The sequence below is a fragment of the Pelophylax lessonae genome, assembly GCF_965119305.1.
Source record: "Pelophylax lessonae genome assembly, chromosome: 3".
In the NCBI taxonomy this organism is placed as follows: Eukaryota; Metazoa; Chordata; class Amphibia; order Anura; family Ranidae; genus Pelophylax; species Pelophylax lessonae.
The window spans coordinates 341709888-341734115 of NC_138770.1; the positions used below are offsets into that span (position 1 = coordinate 341709888).

The 24228-nt window shown below is 42.9% G+C and overlaps 1 protein-coding gene across 1 annotated transcript in view; it reads right to left on the reverse strand.

Moving 5' to 3' along the window:
* Window positions 1–24228, reverse strand: part of LMBRD1 (LMBR1 domain containing 1) — a 413956-nt gene that overhangs the window by 56885 nt on the left and 332843 nt on the right. The window contains exon 14 of the mRNA XM_082251576.1: window positions 22894–22972. Within this exon, the coding sequence (XP_082107702.1) occupies window positions 22894–22972 (79 nt within the window). The remainder of the gene's footprint in view (window positions 1–22893; window positions 22973–24228) is intronic.

Below are 24228 nucleotides of genomic sequence, written 5' to 3' on the forward strand. Positions count from 1 at the left end.
AGCTCCATTATTAATATCATCCCTCATATTTACCTGTATACTGTTCTTAATATACAAACATACCCCTCCCCCTTTTTTACCCTCTCTATCTCTGCGATAAAGGGAATACCCCTGAATGGTCGCCATCCAGTCATGAGAGCTGTCAAACCAAGTCTCAGTTATCCCCACAAAATCTAAGTCCTCCTCAAACATCAGCAGCTCCAGCTCTCCCATCTTGTTGGCCAGGCTTCTGGCATTGGTATATAAGCCTCGTAATTTTGATGTTTTTAGGCTGCTCTCTTGATTTTTCCCCATTCCCACCCTGGGTATAGGGGCTCCGAACACCCTACCGCTAATGCCCCCATTTCTGCCCTCTGAAACTTGCTTTCCACTGGCTAATTCTACATCTGTACCCTCCCCCCCATTCCCTAGTTTAAAAGCCCCTCTAACTTTTTGGCCATCCTCTCACCCAGTACGGCTGCACCCACCCCATTTAGGTGCAATCCGTCCCTACCAAAGAGCCGGTGACCGACTGAGAAGTCGGCCCAGTTCTCCAGGAACCCGAAACCCTCCTTACTACACCAGCTCCTCAGCCACTTGTTAACTTCCCTAATCTCCCGCTGCCTCTCTGGTGTGGCTCGAGGTACAGGTAGTATTTCGGAAAATACTACCTTGGAGGTCCTAGTCCTCAACTTAGCGCCTAAGTCCCTGAAATCGTTTAGGACTCTCCGTCTTCCTCTGCCTATGTCATTGGTACCCACGTGTACCATGACAGCTGGGTCTTCCCCAGCCCCACCCAATAATCTGTTCACCCGATCCGCGATGTGCCGAACCCGAGCGCCCGGCAAACAACAGACTGTTCGGCGCACACGGTCTATGTCACAGATTACACTGTCTGCCCTTCTAATAATTGAGTCCCCTACCACCAGCACCTGTCTTTCCTTTCCCTTTCTCCCGGCCTCACTGGAGGAGTTCGTCCCCTGGCAGCTAGGGGCGTCACTCTGCTCCAGCAATGCTGGTCCCTGACTGGTTTCCCCAACATCACACAACGGGGCGTATCTATTGGGGTGCTCCAGCCCAGGATCAGCCTCCTTGACTTGTCCCCTTCTACCCCTCCTAACTGTCACCCCTCTGCTCTGCTCTGATGCCTGCACCTCCGATACTCCGCCCACCTCTGTGCAGGCCCCTGTCTGCACCTGATTGGTACAATCCTGGCTCTCCTCCGGTATGGACATTCGTCTCAGTGTTGCCAGCTGCTTCCCTAGATTCAGGACCTGAGCTTCCAGGGAAGCAACGTGCTCACATTTTGCGCATTTGTATTCGCCCTCGATCGCATGACCGAGGAACGCATACATATCACAAGATGTACACCGAGTCGCATCTCCACACCCGCCGGGCATTGTACCTACTAATCTAGTCTAATAGGGATTCAGCGATTTAAGTCTATCCTATGTGGCTATTTCCTGGCTTCCTAACGCTACCTTCTCACCCTCTGGTATTCCGCTCCACTCACTTGACACCGGTCAGTCACCCAACACTCACAATCTCACAGCCCGGTCAGACGCACAACGCTGAGTCGCACAGCCCGGTCAGACGCACAACACTAAGTCGCACAGCCCGGTCAGACGCACAACACTAAGTCGCACAGCCCGGTCAGACGCACAACACTAAGTCGCACAGCCCGGTCAGACGCACAACACTAAGTCGCACAGCCCGGTCAGACGCACAACACTAAGTCGCACAGCGCGGTCAGACGCACAACACTGAGTCGCACAGCGCGGTCAGACGCACCACACAGAGTCGCACAGCCCGGTCAGACGCACAACACCGAGTTGCACAGACTTGCTGGATAACCAGATGAAAATAGAGGAAAGCAAGCCTAAAAAAGAAAATTAATGCAGTCATTACATCCAAAAAATGGTAAGCTGCGATATTATAAATGTTTGCTTTTGAGTTTCTAGCTTTAGAAAATAAATCTAGATCATAACTGGTTACATATCACAGCTGCTCTGGTCTTTGTAAATTCCCCTTAGTGATTTCTTTCCCAGTAAAACCATGTTGCTGCTTTGTCTCCTGTCGCACACTGAGGGGAATTTATCAAAATTAGAGCAGCCAGAATCAGGAGCAGTTGTGCATTGCAACCAATGAACCTGGAGATAGAAGCTGATTGGTTACGTTGAACAGCTGCTCCAGATTCACTCTGTTCCAGTTTTGATAAATCCCCCCACCCCCAGTGTGTAAGAAAAGGGCTTCTGGCATCAATATAGTACTAGGTGTAGTAATATTTCTAATGTAAACATCAATACAAACTATCATTAAAATTAGAGGAATGATAATATATAACTTAAATAACTTAAGATGTACAGTGGCAAAAGATTGGTAGGGTACGTGTACCGATGAGAGGTTGTTGAGTAGGGATGAAAGCCTTTTGACCAGGTGGTAAAGTATGAATGGACTATGGGGGGAAAATGGAGTGAAGATAATGGGCATGTGTATATACAGTATATGGAAACCCCTTACTTATTTATTTATTTAGTCATAAATCGAGTTGGAAGAGAGCATCCCTGTTTGGAAGAGAGCTTCCCCTTTCCCTTCTTTTCCGTGCGTTCCCCCCCCCTTTTTTTTTTTTCTCCTTTTTCTTTGCACAATGTTATGATTGATAATACTATTGCAACCTTTTTTGTTATATTCTTCTTTGTACATGTTTATTATTGTTTTGTGGAAAAAAGAAAAGAAAAATACAATAAAGAGATATTGAAAATAAAATTAGAGGAATGCTTTGATCACCTGATCTGTGCAGCTTGATCCCACTTTTTCAAGGATGCAGTAAGTATGCAATTCTGTGTGTATGGATTGAGGTGGGGTTTTCAACAAGGAGTATGTGATGCATAATCCTGAATGGGACTTTGGGCTGTCCTTGTGCACAAGTGTCAGGTTTATGAATCTCTTATTTATATATGTACAGTTAATGTACTGTAATTGCACATGAATGTACCACTTGCAGCTAGAATGTAGAGAAACTCTTGGATCTACTCCCAAGTCTTTTTTTTTGCCTGATTCACTGCTGTGATAAAACCCTCTGACCCATTTCTTCACGCTTGGACATATGTGTAGTGAAAAATAGCAATAGCATCATGGTCCATATAGAATAAATCTTGAATGATTCTAAACACTTTTATTTTTTTTTTAGATTTTTTTGTAACCCAGTCACCTTCTTATATTCAAGTTACTCTCCATCTCAATGGGAAATATGTGGGAAGAGCACATTCCCATTCCTTGCTTGTAACACGTCCTGCACTGATCACTCCATAATTCTATCTTTTGCCCAGGTTCACACAGAGCTGACTGGGGCTCTGGTGGTAAAATGACTTAACAAAATTGATCTAAATATCAACAGCGTTTTTTTAGCACCCTCCTGCCTGGCCAATTGTAATAGGACGGTCGAGTGGAAGCCGTGTTATCCTGGTGGCACATCATATGATGTCCTCAAAGGATTGAGCCATGCTCCAGTGCAACCTGCCACTGCTGTATTCATCGGACACAGCTGATGACAGATCACTATATTGGCCCGCTGCTGGTACCATGTGATTGCTGTGGCCAATCACAGCAGATTACATTCCTTCCCAGATACTACAGTGTTAATATGGTAACACTGTATTGCTCTGGTCACTATATGTACAAAAAAAAAAATGAAAAAGAAAATAGATAAAAAAAAATGTTTATTATTTTTACATACTGTCAGTGTCCCTGATCACCACCACCATGTATTGTACTGGTGACAGTATGTCAAAAATGTTTAAAAACTGTGACAAAACAAATTACAACTTTAAAAAACTCGCCATGCCTCCTACTAAATACCCTGGACTGTCTACTTTCCAAAAATGGGATATTTTGGGGTATATTTGTACTTTTCTAGCACTTTCGAACCCCAAAAAAGGAGATTGGCATAGGCGTTGACCCTATAGCCGCTTGCCCCCGATGTGGCTGCTTGGGAGCGGATCTTTTACATAGGTTTTGGACCTGTCCTCAAATAATGGGGTACTGGATGGATATATTTGCCTTTTTCAACAACACACTTCACCTGCCTGTGCCTCATACCCCAGAAGTTGGATTGTTGGGTATCCTCAATGACTTTGTTCATCGGACACATGCTAGAACCTTAATTCGTGTGTTATTATTCTATGCTAGGAAATGGATTCTGCTAAGATGGAAAAATGCTGAGTACAAAATTTCTACACTCTGGTGAACAGAGACATACCGCTTTATAAGTTGATATATAAGGGTAGGGCTTGCCCTAATAAGTTCTCTAAAATCTGGCAGTCCTGGTTGGATATTGCGGATTCCTTTTGGAAAGATACTCTGTTATCTCAATGCACGTAGAGACTTGGGTATGATTGAGATGAGTGTCCACCGAGTAATGCCATCTGAAAGGTACCTTCTCGTCTCCCCTGGTGGGAGCATAGATTGGTGTGGAGGGTGGTGTAAATGTATTGTGATGTATGCATCTGTGCTAGGTTGGGTGGCTGTCTTGTCGTCCGGTTAGACTTAATTTCTAGATATTGCAGATAGTAGTGCCATTTTCGGGCTAGTTGTGGCCCTAACAACAATGTGTATTTTATGTCCCTAAAGGTGTTGCAAATACCTCATCTAAACACGTTGGTTACTTATTGGCCATGTACCACTCCTTGAGTTATCTATCCTCATATGCATCTGCCTCTATATAATGTATAGAATTGGTGTCTGACTGTTATTGATTTTTATATGGAAAAAAATTTTTTTTTTTTTTTTTTTTAATTGTTTAAAAAAGTACTGGGATGCCAATATGGAGTTGGCCCACCCTTTGCAGCTATACCAGCTTCAACTCTTCTGTCCACAAAGCTTAGAAGTGTGTCTATGAGAATGTTTGACCATTTTCTCAGAAGCACATTTGTGAGGTCAGGCACTGATTTGGACAAGAAGGCCTGGCTCGCAGTTTCCACTCAAATTCATCCCAAAAGTGTTCTACTGGGTGGAGGTCAGGACTCTGTACAAGACAGTCAAGTTCCTCCACCCCAAACTCGCTCATGTCTTTATGGACCTTGCTTTGTGCACTGGTGTGCAGTCATGTTGGAACAGGTAGGGCCAACTTTAAAACTGTTCCCACAAAGTTGGGAGCATGACATTTTTCAAAATATCTTGGTACGCCTTAAGAGTTCCCTTTACTGGAACTAAGGGGCCACGCCCAACCCCTGGAAAAACAACCCCACACCATAACCCCCCCTCCTTCTGGTCTGGTATGGACTGGGAACCCTACACCAAAAAAAAAAAAATAAATGATGTGGGGTCCCCCCATAATATATACCAGACCCTTATTCAAGCATACAGCCCGGTAGGCCAGGAAAGGGGGGGGGGGACCAGGACTCTGTGCAGGCCAGTCAAGTTCCTCCACCCCAAACTCACTCATCCAGGTCTTTAAGGACCTTAATCTGTGCCCATCAGTGCCACCTATCAATGCAGCCGACCTGTACCCATCAGTAATGGAAAATAATTACTGGTTTCCAAAATTTTATAACAAACTTGTTTTTTTTATTTTTTAATTTGTTTGTTTTTTTGTCTAGCAAAAAATTGGTGATTAAATACCACCAAAAGGAAGCTCTACTTATGTGAAAAAAATGATAATTTTATATGGGTACGATGTTGCATGACCATGTTGGGCTTTCTTATTAGAAATAAAGCCCAGGGAACACCCTGTATAAAAGGTTAATTTAAAAGCATCCCATTAATGGTTATGATGGGAAAAATATTTATACACATTTTAATAAGTTATAAAACATTAACATTTAAAACAAAAAACACCCCAAAAATAGCATTATATACTAGTGGTATAGATTTTTTTTAAGTTATTTGTATGTTTCTTTACACTTGATTTATTTAGGTAACCATATGTTTCACATTATACAAAAACATTTGCAGTCCAGTAATTTGTGTCCATTCTAGTGCTGAAGGAAAGGAGCAGTACCCACATGACAAATATCTTCCAAAACATCCAGGTGTGTGCTAGGGCAGAGGTCCTGCCCTGAATCAAATCCAATCAAGGAAGAACCCTCACAATCCAGACACAAATACAATGTTATTTAATTTCCTACTGCGAGCAGTAATTCAGTCTGCTGACCTTTATCAAGCTTACTTGATACTTTATAGTGTTCAGTAATGTTTTTCACCACTCAAGGAAATTACAGATTTTAGTTCTAGTGCTCTTTTCTATCACCTGGCAGTATAATACTACAACCAAAATTTTTGGTAGACACTTCATTAAACTAATTCATTCTGTCTTCCAAATTACTGGGACAACTGTGCTAAGTTTTCACTTGAGCAAAGAAAAACAAAACCAAACATACAGCCTTTTAGAGTAGTGATCAGTTAGCAGAATGGAGTGGAAACCCACCAAAACGCCTAGAGAAGGTTTTTTTTCGCATATTTGTTCTCAGCCATTCCTGTAACCCAAAACTAAAAACTTTTGAGATATAAACTGAATTACAAGTATAGCTATTTTTAAGGACCGTGTCAAAGAACTTTAAGGTTGTGTTAATTAGAAAATGCAGCTCGCTTTCAAATGCATTTAGCTTGCATTTGGAATCAGTTTGAGATGCTTATAGCTGGATTCACACGGGCTTTGTCTGTAGTCTGCATCCGCCTGCTCAGGCGCAGGGCAGGTGGATGAAAGGCCCGTGTTTGCTCCGCTATTCAGGGCTGACACACACAGCCCCCGCTGTTCTCTATGGAGCTGTCAGATGGAAACAGACCGCCTGAAAAACCGACAGGCGGACCTGATCGAACAGAAACCAGCCAATGAGATCTTTTGAATTACTTACAAGGTGCAATTCACATGCAGCTATCCTCCTTCTGACCTGCATTTTAACTCAACAGCATTAACTTGCTTTGGGCTGCTTTTGCATTACCGTTGCTTGTTTGTGAATATAGGAAAAACAATACACCCTGCTCTTCCAAATGTTCAGTAAATTATGTTGGTTAGTTTGATCACAACTTCCCCATATGTATGTTGTAGGCCAACATTACTAAATTCAACTGCATGCATTTTTTCTAACTGACAGACAGAGGATCAACTAGGAATATGTTTTTTTTTATCTAAATCCCAAAATATAAAATGTAATATATTACAGCTTTGTAATCCTTAGATGTAGTGTCTGCATTAGCTTTTTTTTTTTTTTAAGACTATTTTCACATATATTTAAGTGGTGACCTGGCCAGTAAATTGGAAACCAAGCTGTCCATCAAATGTGTCAATTGAAAGGTTGAGACAAACCAATACAGGGGAGGAGAATGAGGCATAAATGGGCTTTAATGGTACATTACACAAGCTTAATAAGAAAAGAGGGTTTCTTAAAACATAAATTAATTATCCAAAAATGTATAAAAAGTAAAGGAGAAACATCTCCATATTTAAAACACTGATACAAGTATTCAACTGCAGATAATTATTATCTGCAGTTGAATACTTGTATCTGTGTTTTAAATAAAGAGATGTTTCTACTTTATTCTTATACATTTTTGGATATTAAATTGATGTTTTGAGAAACCCTCTTTTCTTATTAGGCTTGTGTACGGTAACGTTAAAGTCCATGTATGCCTCATTCTCCTCCTCTCCAAAATAGAAGGATGTAGGTACCCACTTACCTTCATATTATATACCGACACCCCCTTCTTTCTTAAACCATTTAATACAGACAGGGATGCTTACAATGGTCAGCTTTTTTTTGCATAAAAAAAACATTATCTTAAAAAGGAAAAAGAAATCTGCCGTAACTGCTTAAAAAGTAACAGCTGGAGTTTGGCTCTAACATGTTAGTCATTATGTAAAGTCCATCAAAATTGCCAGGTTTATCTAACCCTACACTGCTCAAAAGTTGATAATGCTGTGGTTAATGGATGGCTACACTCCTCCAAATGGAGGAGTGAGAGTAGCCACCCTAAGACAGGAAGTAGTACTGGCTGGATCAACAGGTGAAATAAAGGTAAAAAAAAAAAGCCTTAAAAAATAAGGATTTGGATACGCATTAAGAACAATGTGGCAGTGTGCTCTGTGCTAGAAAACCAGCTGTTCAAAATTTTGCTCACCAACATGTACATATCAAAAGGTGAATATTTTAGAAATTATTTTAGAATGAAAAAAACATTTGCATTATAGCAGACCTTCCTTAAAGGAGTTGTAAAGTCTCAAGGTTTTTCACCTTAATGCATTCTATGCATTAAGGTGAAAAACCTTCTTGGTTTCAGCTGCCCCCCAGACTCCCCGCTATCCTTACTTGAACCCAAACGTTACAGTGATGAGCATGAGCCCAGCAACACCAGCCGCTGTCTTGGGTCCTCATTGGATAGATTGATAGCAGCAGGAGCCATTGACACAAGAGCGGGGGGCGGGGCCGGGTCCTGCTGTCTGTGTCCAGCAGCAGGACCCGGGAGCGAGCCTGCACGGAAAGTGGCTCTCCATGGGGGCACCTGATGAAGAGGATGAGCCAAAAGTGATGTCGGGGCATAGAGCAGGTAAATATAACATGTTTGTAAAAGAAAAAAAAACAAACCTTTACAATCACTTTAAGTATTTGCCTACCGGGCTAATTCTGATATTTCTCTCATACATGTCACAATTAGCATTTGCTTTTGGGCTAGAAAATTACTTAGAACTCCCAAACATATATTTTCTGAAAACAAAAGGCCCTTGTGAATAAAATGTTGATTGTTGCAATTATTAATGTCACACAATATTTGCGCAGAGGTTTATCAAATTTTCTGAAAAATACACTTTAATGCACAAAACACACTATTATACTCACTTTTTTTGTAAACTATAAAAGATATTACGCCGAGATAATCGATACCTAACATGTTACGGTTTAAACCTGCATATGCCCGTGGAATGGCAATAAAATATCCTAAATTATCCCTAGGCAACACTTTACAGGTTACAGTTAAAAGAAGGTCTGGCACTGGAATTATTACTCTAACACTGAAATTCGGGATGACGCCTCACGTGTGATGCGATCACTTACATGCACGTTAGCGTTTGCGTCTGAACACAGAGGGATAGAAAAAAGAAAGAAAAATGTATTTATTTTATTTACATTTTTTACACTCTATTTTTTTTATCAACTTTATTGCTTTCACAAGGGGTGAACAACATCCACTGTGATAGTATGGGCAGTGACAGGCTGTCTTTACTGAAATATCTGGGGTCTATTAAACCCCAGGACTCTCCTTACCCTTTAAAAGCATTTGATCTAACCGAGAACAGATGAGGGGAGGGTATATATGTACTCCTCCTCTGTTCTCAGCCAGCTATACATAGAGTGGGGGGGGGGGGGGAGGAGGAGAGGGACCTTTTCTATGTCCTGTATAAATGATACCAGGATCATGGCTACAGGAATATAGCATTCCACACTGTCAGGTTGTACATATACCAATGTTCTTCTTTAAACCTGAACTCAATATAAACTACTAAATACTCTAATGGAACCCATATGTATGGGTCTTCCACTCTGCTTGCACCTCATAATAGCATGCTTTTAGTTAGCACATGAGCATTGTGACAAAACTGATTTAATCCTTGTATTTTTTCTTGCAAATGCAGAGGTGGCCTTCGGGTTTGGCAGAGCCCAGTGGCACATCTGTGCATTTGTGTGATAGTTTGTGCATGTGCAGACACTGAGACGTACAGTACTTCCATACCAGCTCCATCTTTGCACATGCCCATATGTGCCACAGGGCTCTGCTGGGACCTGAACCCCTGCAGCACATCTTAGTATGCTCGGAATCTGGAAGGCACAAAACTTTCTCGCCCAGCACAAATAAATCTACAATATTTAAAAAAGGAAAAAATATGATACACTGTATATATATATATATATATATATATATATATATATATATATATATATATATATATATATATATATACATACACACACACAAAAAATGTGGGGGAGGAAGGTGAAGATAAGGCTGGTCCTTTATAAAAATACAAGATGGTTTGTGCATCAGTTAGATACTTTTTTTTTAACAAAAGTGCAGTTTTCTTTTAAGTAGAGTATTTACTTAAAAAAATAAAAAATAAAATACAACCCTGAGATTTTCCCCCAAGTAAGAAAAAAAAATACTTGCAATGCTTTTATTTTTCACAATTTCAATAGCATTAACTTCAACTTTTATTTAGTAGATGCCCAAGTTTACTGAACCAAAACACATTACGCTTAGCATTATTGATTACAATACTAATTTTGTTAAGTAAGTTGGACTTACAATACATATATCAACTCAAGCTCTTAGCAAAAGTGCTGAACTAAGATAAACATCAATTAGGTACAGTATAATACACAGTTATATTTACAAGAACACTGCATATAGTAAATTGCAGCGTAACCTAAAAGATTAACGCGTGCTGCAATTTATGTTTCCATCAGGTCTCATGATATAGCGGAGTGCATTTCCATTGTTGGCTTTGCTTTTTGACTAGAAAACCTGTGCAAATAACATGTAAATTAGAATCTGTCCAGACTGTAAAGTCTCACATAACAGATAACGCCTTTTCCTGCCATGTTCACAGTTTATAGCCTAGCTAGTCAGAAAGGTTTTCATACCTTTCCCATGACCCAGTAAAACAAATACAATTTTAAAAAAAATCACAAATTCCCATAAAACCATATATGTGCTAAAGATTAAAAAGATAGGATTCATGAATTTCTTAAGCTATTCCTACAAATAGTTCCCCAAACTTTTAATAGAGGAAGGAAAAAAAACCCCTCAGGTTTTGTGCATTCATGTAGCTGCAAACCAAACAATGTCAAAACAATATTGGAAACCTGAACCTCAAATAAAAATAATTTATGATGAGTTATTACAGTGGGTATAGAAAATAATCACCCCCTTTAAATAACCCCGATTTGTTTCTTTGCAGCCTGAAATGAAGACCGGCACATTTTTTTGTTTTATCCAACTTATAACATCCAAGTGAAAGATATAACACCAACATGTATTTTGTTGAATCACCTTTTGCTTTAATTACAGCCTTTAGTAAGTTTAGTCTGTTGGGATACATCTCTGCTAACTTTGCACATTTAGACTTTGCAATATTTGACTATTCTTCTTTGCAGAACTGCTCAAGTTCAGTTAAATATTGATGGGGACTGTTTGTGGATGGCAGTTACATAGTTACCTAATAGGTGAGGTTGAATAAAGACAATAGTCCATCCAGTTCAACCTGTGTAGGTGTGTGTGGCTGTAATAATCTAACATAGCCCTTAATGTCCTGATCCTTGAGATGTAAGTCTAAGAGTCTTTTGAAAGTCACCATACTACCCGCAGAAACCACCTCTTGTGGTAGACAATTCCACAATCTTGTAGCCCTAACAGTAAAGAACCCTCCTCGTTGAGGTTAAAACGCTTCTCCTCTAATCGCATTGTATGTCCTCGAGTCCTCATACAATTCCTTCGAATGAACAGCTTTTTTTCCAAGCTGAGATCCCCATTAAGATATTTATAAATTGCTATCATGTCCCCTCTCAGACGTCTCTTCTCCAGGGAAAATAAAACCAGATCCCAATTACCAGTGGAATGTCCTCCATCTCGATTTTGCAAAGCAAATGAGGTAGGCGCTTTAGGGGAGAAAAGGTGTAGATATCCATCCGTGGTGACCACCGTCCATAGCAGAGGTCGGAGGGACTTGCCTTGTGTCAGAGTTGATGACAGGAGCCAGCACAAAAGATCCGATCTTGCGAGGTGGCTCAGAGAAATCCTCCTGTCCAACGACCGAGGTGTTCTGTCCCACTTGGCAAAAATCTGTGCTTGCAGAGTTCACATGTGAAAACTGAGCAAAAGGGATAGCCTCGAAAGCTGAAACCATCAGACCCAGGGACAGCATTCAGGCCCGCAGAGAGGAGAGATCGGTATCCTTAAGGGACCTGATTCCGCCCTGTAAGGTCCGAAGCTAGTCCTCCAGGAGAAAGACTTACGGCGGAGCAGAGCCCAGTATTATCCCCAGGTACGGGAGGCGAACCGAAGGAGGCACGACTGACTTCCGGAAATTGACGGTCCACTCGAATTCCTGGGGTGTTTGAACCGCGAGCGACAGATCGCTCGCCAGAGTGACACAGGAGCTCGACCTTAACAGGAGGTCGTCCAAATAATTGAGGACAACAATCCCCTGTAAATGCAGTGAAGCCAGCAATGGAGCCAAAAACCCTGGCAAATGCCCTGGGAGCCAAAGCAAGGCCGAAGGGCAATGCCACAAACTGATAATACTCCTCTGCCACCGCAAAGCGAAGGTACCGCTGGTGACCCTCGCAGATAGGGATGTGCAAATACACATCCTGCAAGTCGATGGAGGCCAGAAAGTCCCCAGGACTCAATGAAGCTACCACCGATTGGACGGATTCCATCATGAACTTTTGTACCCTTACAAAAACGGTACAGATACTTTAGGTCCAGAAGCGGACGCACTTTGCCCACTTTTCTGGGCACCGTGAACAGATTGGATGAAAAACCAGTGAAACCTGTCCCATGCAGGGACTGGCACAATGACCTCTCGGACGAGAAGATCTTGAACCACCCCCTGCGTGAGACAGTGGAGATGTGAAGGAAAAGAACCTGTCTGCAGGGCGAGATCGAAACACGATCTTGTACCCTGAATTAATCAGTTCTTGAACCCACCTGTCCCAGATTCGGGACAACCAGGGTTCCTGAAAATAATGCTGACATCCCCCCACCCCTGCAAAGGGTGGGGGTGTACCTGCAGGCAGAGGTGAACTGTGCCGCCGAACCGGCCCGACCGCCCTTGGTCTAACCCGACCATGGCATCTCGTTACCACCTGAGGACTTGAAGGACCTCTCTTTTTTCCTGTGCCCCGAAGGCACGAAAAGACCCAAAATGAGCCTTAAAGGGAGGGTCCCGTCTAGCGTGGGGGGATTCACCCTTAGAGGCCTGGGGCAAAAGAGCACTCTTGCCCCCCATAAGCCGTTCAATCAGCTCATCTAGAGTGTCCCCAGAAAGCGCTTACCCACATAAGGGACATCAGACACAGTCTGTTTTGGGAGCATGGTCAGCCGACCAGCTCCTTAGTCACACAATGCGGCAGATCGCAACCCGACCGCAGACAGCCATGTGACCAAAGGGGCCTCGTCTAGGGCTGCGGCACACGGGGACATCATGGCCTGGGTCACTTGATCCACCATGTCCAGGGCAGTCGGAGATACCGACTCCGCCACCAACGGGTGTCTTGAGCCCTGAACCAGTCTGCGACAGCTTGGGAAACCATCCCGAAGCAAACACAGGTGTGAGCAGGGAGCCCACCATCAAGTAGATATGGCAGGAAGGCGTCTCCCAAGCCAATCTGCCGCATCCTGAAAACACAGGGGAGTCCTCCACAGCATTAAAGTGGATTTACATAGTCTAGAAACAGTGTGGTCCACAGTAGGAAACACCACCCAAACGGTTATCAACAGGATCCGCAAAAGGATAACGGTATGTAAACCGCTTAGGTACTGTCAAGCATATGCGTAATGCGACGCCACTGGTCGTTCACGGTTTTGTGAAACTCCTCGGGACAGGGGAAAACCTGACCCGACTTCCGGGCTGAGCAGGACCCGAAGAAAACCCGCCTACCGGACAGGGAGGGCTCACCATCAGATGTAAAGTCTCCTTAATGGAGCTAAGGACTGTATCAACCGCGGCATGTTCCCGCGCCGCCATGGAAGAAGTCAGCTCCCCCCCCTCACCATACAAATGGGAGGACTGGGACCCCACAGGGGGGACGTTTATTGTGGCAACCAAAACGGGCTCTGAGTAAGAAAACTGCGAGGGCATAGGCCGTTTATGATAAGTGCGTTCAGACAGCAGCAGAACTACGTTGGACGCCAAAGTCGCAAGAGCAGCACAAAAAGAGACCATGGGAGAGGATTCAGGAGTACCTGAAGCCACAACCCGGTCTGTGGGGAAATTGTCACCCTGGGAGTCCATTATTATAATTTAAATTTAATGGGACTTTATTCCCGCGGACCCCCACCGCACTGGGAGCCCCTTCAGAGAAGGCAATAGCCGCCAGAGAAAAACGTTTTAACATGATAATGCCAGAGAAAACAGTAAAAATCCCCCAGTGTCAGTGTTTTACCACATGCTGCTCAGTGAACAGGAGAGGAGGGGGGAAGTGACCGCACCCCCTAGAGGCCTATGCCCGCCCTGAGCCACAAGAACATGATGCCTAATGAAAGGCAATGGGAGAAATCACAGGCAAAATGTCCGTCGCCCTTACTAGGCATTTGCCCACACCCAAGATGGCGCCAGAACAGGGATCTGGCTGCTGTCCTTACAATGAGCCCAGCCAGCCTGCCCTCACCCAAGATGGCAGCAGCACTAAAATGGCACCAATTAGGCATATATCACTATCTGACCACCACAGGGAACCCCAAAGAGAACCCCTGGATGCTACCGAGCCCCCCATGCCCAGCAGAGTGCACCGCACAGCGCCCCCAGCAGGGTCAGGGAGGGAGGGGAACTTACCATGCTAGCCAGAAGGGGGATATCACAAACCACCAGTACTGCCATCCCCAAGAGTGGGCCCACAGAACACTCCCACAGATCCCAGTCCCAGGGACAAGGGGGTAGTAGTACTCACCAGTTCACGCAGGCACCGCTCTGATACGGGAGACCTCCCACCCTGAGAGGGGTGCTGTTAGCCAGGGAGGGATGCTAGCAACACACGGGCTTTCCAGAGTTGAGACACCCCCACAGCGAAGATGGATCTCGGCAGGCTCGTCCCCATCCCAAGGGGCACTAGCGTTGCGAGGCCTGGGCGCACCAGTGACCTGCGACGCTCGGTGGCAGGCTGGGACTCCGTAAGGATCTATATTATCCAGTGAGAGGCCCAGCTCTGTTGTCGCTTGTAGTCCACCAGGAATGTCCCTGACTAACTAGCGATAGTGAGAGAAAATAAAAAGGTATATATAGAAAAGTAAAAAATATATATATATATTTTAAGAAAAAAAAAACAAAGAAACTGAGACGCTAGGTCCCAGCATGGAAGAGCTAGCCTACTCCTATCGCTAGACAGCATAAAACTGAGGACCAGTGGTAACTGGATCAGGATAATGGCTGGGGACGCCCCCCTAGAGGTGTGTCCAAGTATAGAAAGGTTTTTATTAACATTTCAAACTGCCAACTTACTCCTGCAGAGGGCGCCATTACCCACTAGTGAAGGCTATATGAACGGGCGGCGACTGTCAGAGGACGTAAGAGAAAATACATTTTATGTTACTGTAATTTTCCATTTCCTAAAGGTAAAACCCTGTTCTGATTAGCATTTAGACAGGAAGACTTCTGTGATACTGCTGTGAGCCACACTAAAGCCTTTATTTCTGGCATTTATATAGATGACATATTGTACAATAAATGATTTACAAATTACACAAAATCATTCATGTCAGTCCCTGTCCTGAAAATGAAGCTAATGTTCTTAGCATACTCATGAAGACAAGAAGCAATACTGAGACAAAGTTGATTAATCTACCAGTATTTATTGGGGAAGAAACTGGAGCAGAAGAAACCCACAGAGAGAGGGGGAGAGCACAGAAACTCCGTACAAAGTTTGGATCCTGGCAGGCTCTGAAACCTTCATAACTACATGCATGCACTTAAGCCTGATTTCATGTTATTAAATGGGGCAGACAACCTCACGGTGACAATGGCGGAACATGCATGTGCAATAAATATTAGTACAGCAAAATGGCTCTCCTCTGTAAGTGCATGTGACGGGTGACAATGCAGGAGAGGAACTGGCAGACAGACAGGGCATTGTTAAACAATAATAAGAAGTACCTGAATAAGCACTTTCATTGCAGAATGACCAAGTATTAAAAAAATATATATATTTTTTTAGATTTAGAAATATATAAAAAGAAACTTGAAATTACCTACAGCTTTTAAAATGAAATATTTTCAGTGATTAGGCTTACAGTTAGATTACACCTTTCAGTGCCCCAAACATATACTTTCATATCTAAATAAGGCAACTCCAGATAGCAGCTGATACCAGTGTTAATTTTGGCATTTCTATCAAGTTTTAGTCATAGTCTTTGAAAATAAAATGCTGTTGATGACATTTAACTGAACAAGAGGCTAGTGTTTTGGACTGTCCAGTTGACAGTCTTATATAAATGATCTGTGCTTCTCAGTTGTACCAGGGTTGAAATGTTACCAGCTATGGTTGTGGCTACCACATTCAGCGCCCATTCACAAAAAGGGGTAATGGGTGGGCGCCCCAGGGGTCGGTGCCCGGTCTCTGTGGGGGGCCGTACTGGACCACATTGTTGTTCCCTTTAGGGGTGGTCTGGGGTGGCCTCCTCGTTGGCTCGCTGCGCATGTTTTTGGCTGGGGGCCGGCCTGTGGGAAGCTCTACTCCGGGTAATGCTGTGGCGCTGTTTGATGGCCGAGCCAAGTATACACTGTTCAATGTGATTGTTATTGATTTTAACCGGTGTACCTGTATGTTGTGATTGTTATTTGTTTTCTTTGAAACTTAATAAAAACTATTGAAAAGAAAATAAAAAGCTGTTTTAGTCACTTTTTAGACCCCGTTCACACTGGGGTGACCTGTCAGGCGACCTGGTCGCCTGACAAGTCGCCGTGGGTCGCCTGCCATAGAGCAGCACAGGACCCGTTCTAATAGGAGCGACACAAGTCGCTCCGACTTAGAAAAGGGGTCCGGAGCTTTTTTGGGGCGACCTGGAGTGACTTGCATCGACTTCAATGATATGAAGTCCGTGCCGGCCGCTCCGAGGTCACGGTGCGAGCTGCCCACCACAACTTCACAGGTCGCCCCAGTGTGAACGGGGTCTTAGTCACCTGCAATTTTTTTAGTTGAAGGTCTCATGCACATAGGGCGGTAAAAACAAAAAATAAACAAGCTGCAAAGCCAGTACTGATGCCAAGAAATAGTGGCTGTAAAAATGGGCTTTTAAAAGAGTTTTGCATTGGCTGCAATGCTGTAGTTCCAGAATCTGTTGGCCCAGGGTTTTTTTTTTTTTTGCAGCTTGAAAACACCTATGCAACCTAAAGCCTATGTGGGCATAGACACCTAGAATAAAATAGAAAGGAGTTTTAAAGTTGTAAAGAAAAAAATGCTTGACGCTCCTAGAAGCAGCAGGAAAAACACCCAGTGCGCAGTACATTTTAGTCCACTAAAATGTCCTACACATTAGTTAGCTAACATCTCAAATACATTTTAGTAGACTAAAATTATTTTAGTCTACAAAAATATAATGGGTTTAGTTAAATTGTAATGCATTATTTAAGCATTTATTTAGAATTTCTAAACTCATTATATACTCCTGGAGTAAGAAAATCTAATATGTTATTATTTATGGTATTAAGGTTTGAAAAAATTCACAGATACAAATGTAGCCACTCTGGATGGTCTGTGGAGGCCTGTAATGCCGCACAGTGCTCTGGACGGTGGTCTGAGGAGGCCTGTAATGCACAGTGCTCTGGATGGTAGTATGAGAGGAGGCCTGTAATGCACAGCACTCTGGATGCAGGTGGTCAGAGGAGGCCTGTAATGCACATGCTCTGGTTGCAGGTGGTCAGAGGAGGCCTGTAATGCACACAGTGCTCTGGACAGTCAGTGGTCTGAGGCCTGCAATGCTGCACGGTGCTCTAGACGGTGGTCTGAAAAGACCTGTAATGCTGCACAGTGCTCTGGACAGTGGTCGGAGGAGGCCTGTAATGCTGCACAGTGCTCTGGACAGTGGTCTGAGGAAGCCTGTAATGCTGCAGAGTGAGTGCTTTGGACAGTGGTCTGAGGAGGCCTGTAATGCTGCACAGTGCTCTGAGATCACCTGTATTGCACACAGTGCTTTGGACAGTGCTCTGAGAAGGCCTGTAATGCTGCACAGTGCTCTGGACAGTGGTCTGAGGAGGCCTGTAATGCACAGAGTGCTCTAGACAGAGTGCTCTAGTCTGAGGAGGAGGCCTGTAATGCATTGCACACAGTGCTCTGGATGGTCTGAGGAGGCTTGGAATGAACACAATGCTCTAGACAGTGGTCTGAGGAGGCCTATAATGCACACAGTGCTTTGGATGGAAGCCTGTAATGTAAACTCTCACAGTGCTCTGCTCTGGACAGTCGTAAGTCAGGACTCTCGTCAGGAGGCCTGTAAAGCACAGTGCTGCTCTCGAATTTTCGTCTGCGGAGGCCTGTAATGCTGCACAGTGCTAAATGCTAAGTACACTATGGACTTGCTTGCTTGCTGGGAGTGGAAGCACTCACGGGCTCTACACAGGCCGAGCTTCAGGGAAACCGAAAGTTTGCATTTTGTTTTCGTTCATTTGACAAAAACTGAATTGATTTTCATCAGTGGATGAAAAAAATTTGGTGTACTTTGTTTTCGTTACTGTAAAAAAGGCCTCTAACAAAAATTTTGGCAAAAATGTTTTAGCTGAAGAAATTAACACTGGATGGTACCAGTGGCATGAAGAATTATCCCTGCATAGTACCAATGAAAACTCCAAAATTATGATTCATGGTATGCAAATTCCAAATTTTGATAAATTCAGCACCAAGAATTTAAACCATCAAATTCTGTAATGCTATCTCACTGACCTACTAGACAACACAAATGCTGCACTGTGAGTTAAGCTGGGCTCCTATGCACAAACATTTTGAGAAGCAGGAAAATGCCTACTAAAGGAGTCTTCAAATTTCAGGGTCTCTCGGGGGGTCGCTCTGCAGAGACCGATGTTAATTTTACTGGTGATGAATGAATCTCAGAGGTACTGAGATTTCATATAAAAAAGGTTAGTGGACTTGCTTGTAATTACAGATGTCCAAATGAAGTTAAATTCACTCTCCCTGAGATGCTGATATATTTCAGCTTTAATGTAGAGAAAAAAGAAATTAAAATAGCAATAAACCCAAAAATAAGAATGTAATATATTGCTGCTTAACAATTCTTAGATGTGGTGGCTGCATTAGTTTTCCTTACTAAAGTGGAGCTATACTCACCTTCTCTCCAGCACTGGATGTCCCGGAGCTCCCCGCCAGCCACTGACACTTTTCAGCTCTGTGACTTTCGGGTATTGATCCCCGGCCATTTCCTTTGGCTGAACCAAGATGACGTCACTCTCGCACATGTGCTGGAGATCAGTCATTAAGGCATTGTTTGTCTCTTCTGCATTAAAGAGCCTGCCTGTTCGCAATTTTTTTTTCTCTCCTTTATTTTCAACTGTTGATCCTGTCAGCATTCTGTTATTTGTTTGCAAAAGTGGCAGTTAGGGGTTAAGACAAATGATTTAATACTCACAGGGGTGCTTACAATGGCCAGCTTGTATTCATTTATGTAAAACGGTTATCCCAAAAAGCAAGAAAAAACTGTTCCTGTAATGGCTTAAAAAGTGTTATCTAGAGTTTGGGTTTATTTCATTCAGGGTTCATACACATTTTTACCAATAAAATTCCATGACTTTTCCATAACTTCAAGTAAGTAAGCTGGGAGCCGGTGTCACTTCAGGCGCACGGGCGAAAAAGCCAGCGATTGGATTGGAAGCTGTCGAGCACGCAGCTGCAGACTGGTGCTTTGCATCTTTAGCGTGGCTAGACAGCGCTGACTCTCCCATGTTCGAAATGTCAAACATTTTACGACACAGTGTACATTTAGCACATCCCAGGTCCTGATCTTTCTCCAGCCACATCTCATACTTTTCATCATGAAGCCATACATTTTTAAAGCTGCATTTCCCTGGCATTGCTACACACTAACGTTAGCTGAAACTGCGTTACCCCCATAAAGTTAACTATTGTAATTTGACCAATATACTGGAGAAAGAAGATTAATGGGCGCTCCTACTTGGGGATAAAGCTTCAGGTCAGGCAGTCATAATGGAGGTGCAGCCGGACTGGTATGGATAGCAGGATTGCAAAAATGCGGTGCTTACTCTTATATTAGTCTACTGGAGAAAGAAGATTAATGGATGCTCCTGCTTGGGGATAAAGCTTTAGTTCAGGCAGTCATGAAGGTGCAGCCGGACTGGTGGATGGCACAGATTGCACAAATATGTGGCGCTTAATCTTTGTAGGCCGAAGCCACAGTCCCATGAACAGGCAGAAAAGACAGAAAGGCGCCACTTTGGAGCAGATGCTTAATCATTTTATTGACACATTTTACATGGTGTAAGCGTCTATCTGCATAGGAGTTAGGCGTCCTTCCGGGTCCATGGTTTTTCTTGCATGCGTGCTCCGAAACCGATTACCACACCCCTGCGTCATCACATGCATGCGGCCCTCCAGTGACTATGCGCTTCACCGCTGCCTTGATCAGAAGTGAGTCCCTGATTGGTTCTCTAGTGTCATCTCTCGGCGCCTGCTGGCCAGTCTCAGGGAAAAACCGCGGAACCGGAAGGACGCCTACCTCCAATGCAGATGGACACTTACACCATGTAAAATGTGTCAATAAATTTTTTAAGCATCTGCTCCATAGTGGTGCCTTTCCCAATTCCATGATTTTTCCAAAACTTTGTGGGGTTCAGTCATTTTCCAAAACTTTTGCAGGCCTGGAAAGTGCCATTTCAAAATTCCATGACTTTTCCAGGAATTTAATGACCGTATGAACCCTGTTCATTAGTCAAGTCCATCAAAATCTGCAAGCGCATCTAATACTACCCTCTCCCCTAAATGACAATAATACTGTCCAAAGGTTTCAATGTTGCATCTTCATCCAGAGCGAAGCCACCCCATGACAGGAAGTTTGTTACTGGATGGATCACTGGGTGAAAATATAGAAAAAAAGGCCTATTTAAAAAGAAAAACCATATTTAAATGCCTGGCAAACTACCATATGTTACATTTTATTTTTTTCTATCTTAAAAGTGACAGATTCTCTAAGATGATGTACAATGGTAATGGCTAAATATATTTGTACCAGCTAATGTGTGATAAAAAAAATAAAAAATATCCTAAATAGAAGACAAAGTATTTTACCATGTTTTTAGCACTAAACCCAGTGGGATCAAGAAAACAGAAATATCCAATTTAGCTTAATTGCACACAACATATTAACGTCCCTGAGATGCTTTTCCTGGAACTACAAATCCACCATATGGCTCAACAAGATGGAGTACAACTAAGCTTTTGTGACTCTTGAGAGCAGGTTTAAGTGCTCATGAAGAGAATGCTCTTACTATATTTGTTGACCTATTGCCATACGTATAGCTGATCCGGTGAGCAGTCAATCTGATTGGGAAAAAAAAACTATAAAACTAAAATTAGATCAAAAATATATTGTACAACTCTGAAATACACATTTTAGCTAGGCAGTTTCTGCTTTCTTCGGATGTATAGAAGAAATGTTTGACTAAAAGGTCAAACCTAGGAAAGAAAAACTAATATATAAATGTGAAATCCAAGGCCACAGATATAACAATGGAAGTGTAAATTACTGCCATCTTTCCCATTTTTGGATACTATAAATTATTATATCATGGTTATACTATTTGAAATAAGAAATCTGAAAAGAGAATTCCCCACTGTGCAGGAGAAAACTATAAGATCCCCCCTATCCCAACTGGGAAGTCTGCTTCTTGCCATTGCAACCTGTGACCTTTTCATGTGTTCCAACTGAGACCTTTGTTGTCTCAGTGCTGCGATGGAAGAGATTTCCCGGTCTATCTTCTTTTGGACAGCAGAGACAGTTGCTGACTTTGCATCAAATATTAACTTAACAACAAAGCTGGAAAATTATTCACCTACCCACAAATCAGACTGATCAGCTCTTCACGTTAAGAACTATGGCCACAAATATGCCAATAAATCCTTTATCTACCTATGGTCAGCTGTGTAAACAGAAACACTGCCTTAGCACAGCCACAATTCATTCTTCTTGGATTTCCATATTCTTTGACTTTTCTAATGATGTACTTCATACCTTTAAAGGATCTATGCAGACTTTCAAAAAGCCATGACCATCAGCAAGCTAAGCCAAATTCTCTCAGGTTAAAGCATAAATCTACTTGCTTAAAAAGTGACAGAAGGTGGTTGCAGTGGGTATGGCTTCTCTCACACTGTAAACAGAGACTGACTTTAAATGTTTGTCACTTCCTCTCCATCTCTGTCTTTCAGGATCAATGTCTGTTTTCTTTTGTTACAGTCTGGACCTGTTCCTTAAAGGAAATAAAAGCCGAGACCAAAGTCCCAGCAGGGAACCTAGGTCCTACTCCTAAAGCTAGGCAGCAAGAAACTGATTCTATGAGCAGGTGTGTCTGGGATCATGTGGATAGGACGGCCCCTAAAGGCGTGCCTAGTGACAGCTTTCACTGCCTAGCTACTCCTGAAGAGGGCGCACATAACCCATTAGTGAAGAAACTTCCAGAGCTGTGTCGAATATCAGTCCCACTGAGTACATTATTATTTATGATAATGTTTGGCTATTAGGCCACCTCTACCAATAACAATCTGTGAACTAAAGGATGTTTTGTGGGACTTTGAATAAGACGTATAAAGGCATATGTCTCTATCCCTAAATCTATATACAGAGAAGAAGAGGATTGGCACTTTAAACGAGGCATGTGCATCATGGCTAAAAAAATAACAATCTGTGTGTGAGTTTAAATGTAACATAGGAAAAAAAAATATTCTTGCAGTGAATTATTAAAAGATAAATGATCCTTCTGTTTATGTACAACTGAATGGACATCTAACTCCTAAGTGAACCAGAACCATAAATTTTTCAAATAGAGTGCAGTACTCCATATCTAACCACATGTTTAGCTCTGTACATCAAGCAATATCATAGAAGTTTGTATTTGAAACTTCACAACACAGACGTCTAGTCAAATATTTACTTTACCGCCATCTGCAGCACTGTATAAGTTTATACACATACCTTCAGGGGCATTGGCATTGCAGTCTGCAGAATGAAAAATTGTCGAATTTCCAATATTGACATCTAGACTGTAGTTGCTCTGTAAAAACAAGAGCATCCAAATCACTAGTAAATACCGTACATCTTCAAACAATAGAAAGTATAGGAAAAAACATATACAGGTCCTTCTCAAAAAATTAGCATATTGTGATAAAGTTCATTATTTTCTGTAATGTACTGATAAACATTAGACTTTCATATATTTTAGATTCATTACACACAACTGAAGTAGTGCAAGCCTTTTATTGTTTTAATATTGATGGTTTTTGGCATACAGCTCATGAAAACCCAAAATTCCTATCTCAAAAAATTTGCATATCATGAAAAGGTTCTCTAAATGAGCTATTAACCTAATCATCTGAATCAACTAATTAACTCAAAACACCTGCAAAAGATTCCTGAGGCTTTTAAAAACTCCCATCCTGGTTCATTACTCAAAACCGCAATCATTGGTAAGACTGCCGACCTGACTGCTGTCCAGAAGGCCATCATTGACACCCTCAAGCAAGAGGGTAAGACACAGAAAGAAATTTCTGAACGAATAGGCTGTTCCCAGAGTGCTGTATCAAGGCACCTCAGTGGGAAGTCTGTGGGAAGGAAAAAGTGTGGCAGAAAACGCTGCACAACGAGAAGAGGTGACCGGACCCTGAGGAAGATTGTGGAGAAGGACCGATTCCAGACCTTGGGGGACCTGCGGAAGCAGTGGACTGAGTCTGGAGTAGAAACATCTAGAGCCACCATGTACAGGCGTGTGCAGGAAATGGGCTACAGGTGCCGCATTCCCCAGGTCAAGCCACTTTTGAACCAGAAACAGTGGCAGAAGCGCCTGACCTGGGCTACAGAGAAGCAGCACTGGACTGTTGCTCAGTGGTCCAAAGTACTTTTTTCGGGTGAAAGCAAATTTTGCATGTCATTCGGAAATCAAGGTGCCAGAGTCTGGAGGAAGACTGGGGAGAGGGAAATGCCAAAATGCCTGAAGTCCAGTGTCAAGTACCCACACTCAGTGATGGTCTGGGGTGCCATGTCAGCTGCTGGTGTTGGTCCACTGTGTTTTATCAAGGGCAGGGTCAATGCAGCTAGCTATCAGGAGATTTTAGAGCACTTCATGCTTCCATCTGCTGAAAAGCTTTATGGAGATGAAGATTTCATTTTTCAGCACAACCTGGCACCTGCTCACAGTGCCAAAACCACTGGTAAATGGTTTACTGACCATGGTATTACTGTGCTCAATTGGCCTGCCAACTCTCCTGACCTGAACCCCATAGAGAATCTGTGGGATGTTGTGAAGAGAAGGTT